General features: G+C 45.3%; 1 protein-coding gene across 1 annotated transcript in view; it reads right to left on the bottom strand.

The window, feature by feature from the left end:
* LOC106014233 (homeobox protein prospero) overlaps positions 1 to 1,054 on the bottom strand; it is a gene marked incomplete in the record, with an annotated part of 18,038 nt that extends 16,984 nt beyond the window's left edge. The window contains 1 exon segment of the mRNA XM_013091514.2: positions 301 to 1,054. Coding sequence (XP_012946968.1) covers positions 301 to 405 — 105 coding nt within the window.
* Between the last annotated feature and the right edge of the window lie 309 nt (positions 1,055 to 1,363).

Here is a 1,363-nt window from a genome sequence, read left to right as displayed (position 1 = left end):
TGTGTGTGTGTGTATGTGTGAGAGAGAGAACGTGTGTATGTATGTGTGAGAGAGAATGTGTGTGTGTATGTGTGAGAGAGAATGTGTGTGTGTGTGAGTGTGTGTGTGTTAATGTGTATGTGCATGTGTGTGTGTGTGAGAGAGAGAGAATATGTCTCTGTGTGTGTGTGTGTGTATGTGTGCGTGTGTTTGTGTATGTGTGTGAGAGAATGTGTGTGTGTTTGTGTGTGAGTGTGTATTGTGTATGTGTGTGTGTGTGTGTGTGTGTGTGTGTGTGTGTGTGTGTGTGTGTTCACTTACCTTTTCTATTATATGAAGCAACGATAAGAGAAGAGTCCATCCAAACCACGAAGGGGTCTGGAACAGGGCGCTCTGGAAACACGGAGCGCCATCACGGTAGCTCATAATGCACCAATAAGAACATGTGCTGACAGTGTCTTCGGCCGCTAGTCCAGATCATTATGACGTAAGGAGAAACACCGACTGCATAGCATAGTCTAAACAGAAGAGCGAAACAAAAAGATATTTGAATTACACTGAAATCACCAAGGTATTCACCTCTGTGCCCTCATAAGAAACGATTCTCAATTATGAATAAAAGAAAACGTTCCAGCCAGCTGAATCAACAATGCAGATCTATTTACGAATTACGGGTTGGGTCCGACTGAGTGACGATGCAAAACTGCTATTTAAAAAAATCGAATCCTCTGAACAAGTTGGGATCAGTCTCTTTTTCTTGTTGTTTTTAAAACCACGGAATAAGTGTTACAGTGCAACCAGATTATAATAATAATACAAAACCAATGTACTTTACAGAAACAAGGCGCACAAAGAGCTTCGATCCGACTGAGCCCATTGGAAACGACGTCGAATTAAAAGCGTATCGCTCTAACTATAAATGAGCACACACCAGAAATGAAACACAATTGAGTCTAGCACGGCGCATGACAAAGGGGGCGAGGATATCGATGTATTGATTCATCGATCAATCAAACGATCGATCGATCGTCGCGGAGCGTTGATCAGAGACGCGTCGCGGTCAGCCTTGGTTGATGCCGACGTCTTGTGGTGGTGAGGCAGACCAGAGTGCGTGCGCAAGTCGTCGGTGGTTTTGGCACGTCTTGTTCTCACTGCGGGGTGGTGGGGCACACAGAAGTGGGGGGGGGAGATACAGGTGGGGCAGGGGTAACACTGAGTGACGGTAACACTCACTCACTTACCAGCTTTTTACGTACGTACGTAGTACTTATTTCCTTCAGTCTTTGTTTCTTTGCTTGCTTTCTTCCTTCCTTCCTTCCTTCCTTCCTTCCTTCCTTCCTTCCTTCCTTCCTTCCTTCCTTCCTTCCTTCCTTCCTTCCTTCCC

The sequence above is a fragment of the Aplysia californica genome, unplaced genomic scaffold, assembly GCF_000002075.1.
Source record: "Aplysia californica isolate F4 #8 unplaced genomic scaffold, AplCal3.0 scaffold00002, whole genome shotgun sequence".
Lineage (NCBI taxonomy): Eukaryota > Metazoa > Mollusca > Gastropoda > Aplysiida > Aplysiidae > Aplysia > Aplysia californica.
This window is presented reverse-complemented; position numbering and strand designations above follow the sequence as displayed.